We start from the raw sequence: 898 nt of genomic DNA, 5'->3' as shown, positions 1-898 counted from the left end.
GTTCAGCAATTTCTTTCTGTGTCTTACCCTCTTGCTTGAGGGTGTCAATGATGGCCTTCTGGACAGCAGTCAGGTCGGCAGTCTTACCCATGATTGTGGTTTTGAGTAATGAACAAGGCTGGGAGTTTTTAAAAGCCTCAGGAATCTTTTGCAGGTGTTTAGAGCTACGTCGTTGATTCAGATGGTTAGGTTAATAGCTTGTTTAGAGAACCTTTTCATGATATGCTCATTTTTTGGGACAGGCATCTTGGGTTTTCATGAGCTGTATGCCATAATCATCAGTATTAAAACAATTAAAGACCTGAAATATTTCAGTTGGTGTGCAATGAATCTGAAATATATGAAAGTTTCATTTTTATCATTACATTATGGAAAATAATGACCTTTATCACACTATGCTAATTTTTTGAGAAGGACCTGTAAAGTAATGATGCAGAAGAACAATTTGAGTATGAAATGACAGGAGATCATGTTAAGTGAGTACTAAACTCACACCAGTGTCATAATTGCCTTCAGACTCATGAATCCTTCCATGTTACAAAAAGAAATGTAGCCATTCCATATGGAAGGGGTCTAAAGACATGGACACTGTTGTCTGGGTGATTTAAGTTTCTCCACTCTTTGTTGGGCCCTTTTTGGTGAATTACAAAATGTAAACTTACAGAGCTTCGAAACATGGTCACTTCTTGGATCTTCTTCCAGTCTGCTTTCCCCCTCCGCACATGACAAACGAGGAGCCCAATGACCAAGAGACAAACAAATAAAAGAACACCCAAGGTCGCACTGAGCGCTGCCATGTCCGATCCTCTGAATTCACCCGATGGCATCTCTGGAAAAACAGTCAGTGAGCACAGATGTCAATCAAGATGGTCAGCCATGAATCAGATGTCAATCAAGA

The 898-nt window shown here is 40.1% G+C and overlaps 1 protein-coding gene across 1 annotated transcript in view; it reads right to left on the bottom strand.

Moving 5' to 3' along the window:
* The window catches only part of cdhr5b (cadherin-related family member 5b), a 50,077-nt gene that overhangs the window by 2,466 nt on the left and 46,713 nt on the right, over positions 1-898 (bottom strand). The window contains exon 14 of the mRNA XM_037682499.1: positions 663-829. Within this exon, the coding sequence (XP_037538427.1) occupies positions 663-829 (167 nt within the window). The remainder of the gene's footprint in view (positions 1-662; positions 830-898) is intronic.

The sequence above is a fragment of the Nematolebias whitei genome, chromosome 10 (assembly GCF_014905685.2).
Source record: "Nematolebias whitei isolate Nwh7 chromosome 10, NemWhi1, whole genome shotgun sequence".
Lineage (NCBI taxonomy): Eukaryota > Metazoa > Chordata > Actinopteri > Cyprinodontiformes > Rivulidae > Nematolebias > Nematolebias whitei.
The sequence above is the reverse complement of the archived record's forward strand: the minus strand, read 5'-3'. Positions and strand labels throughout refer to the sequence as shown.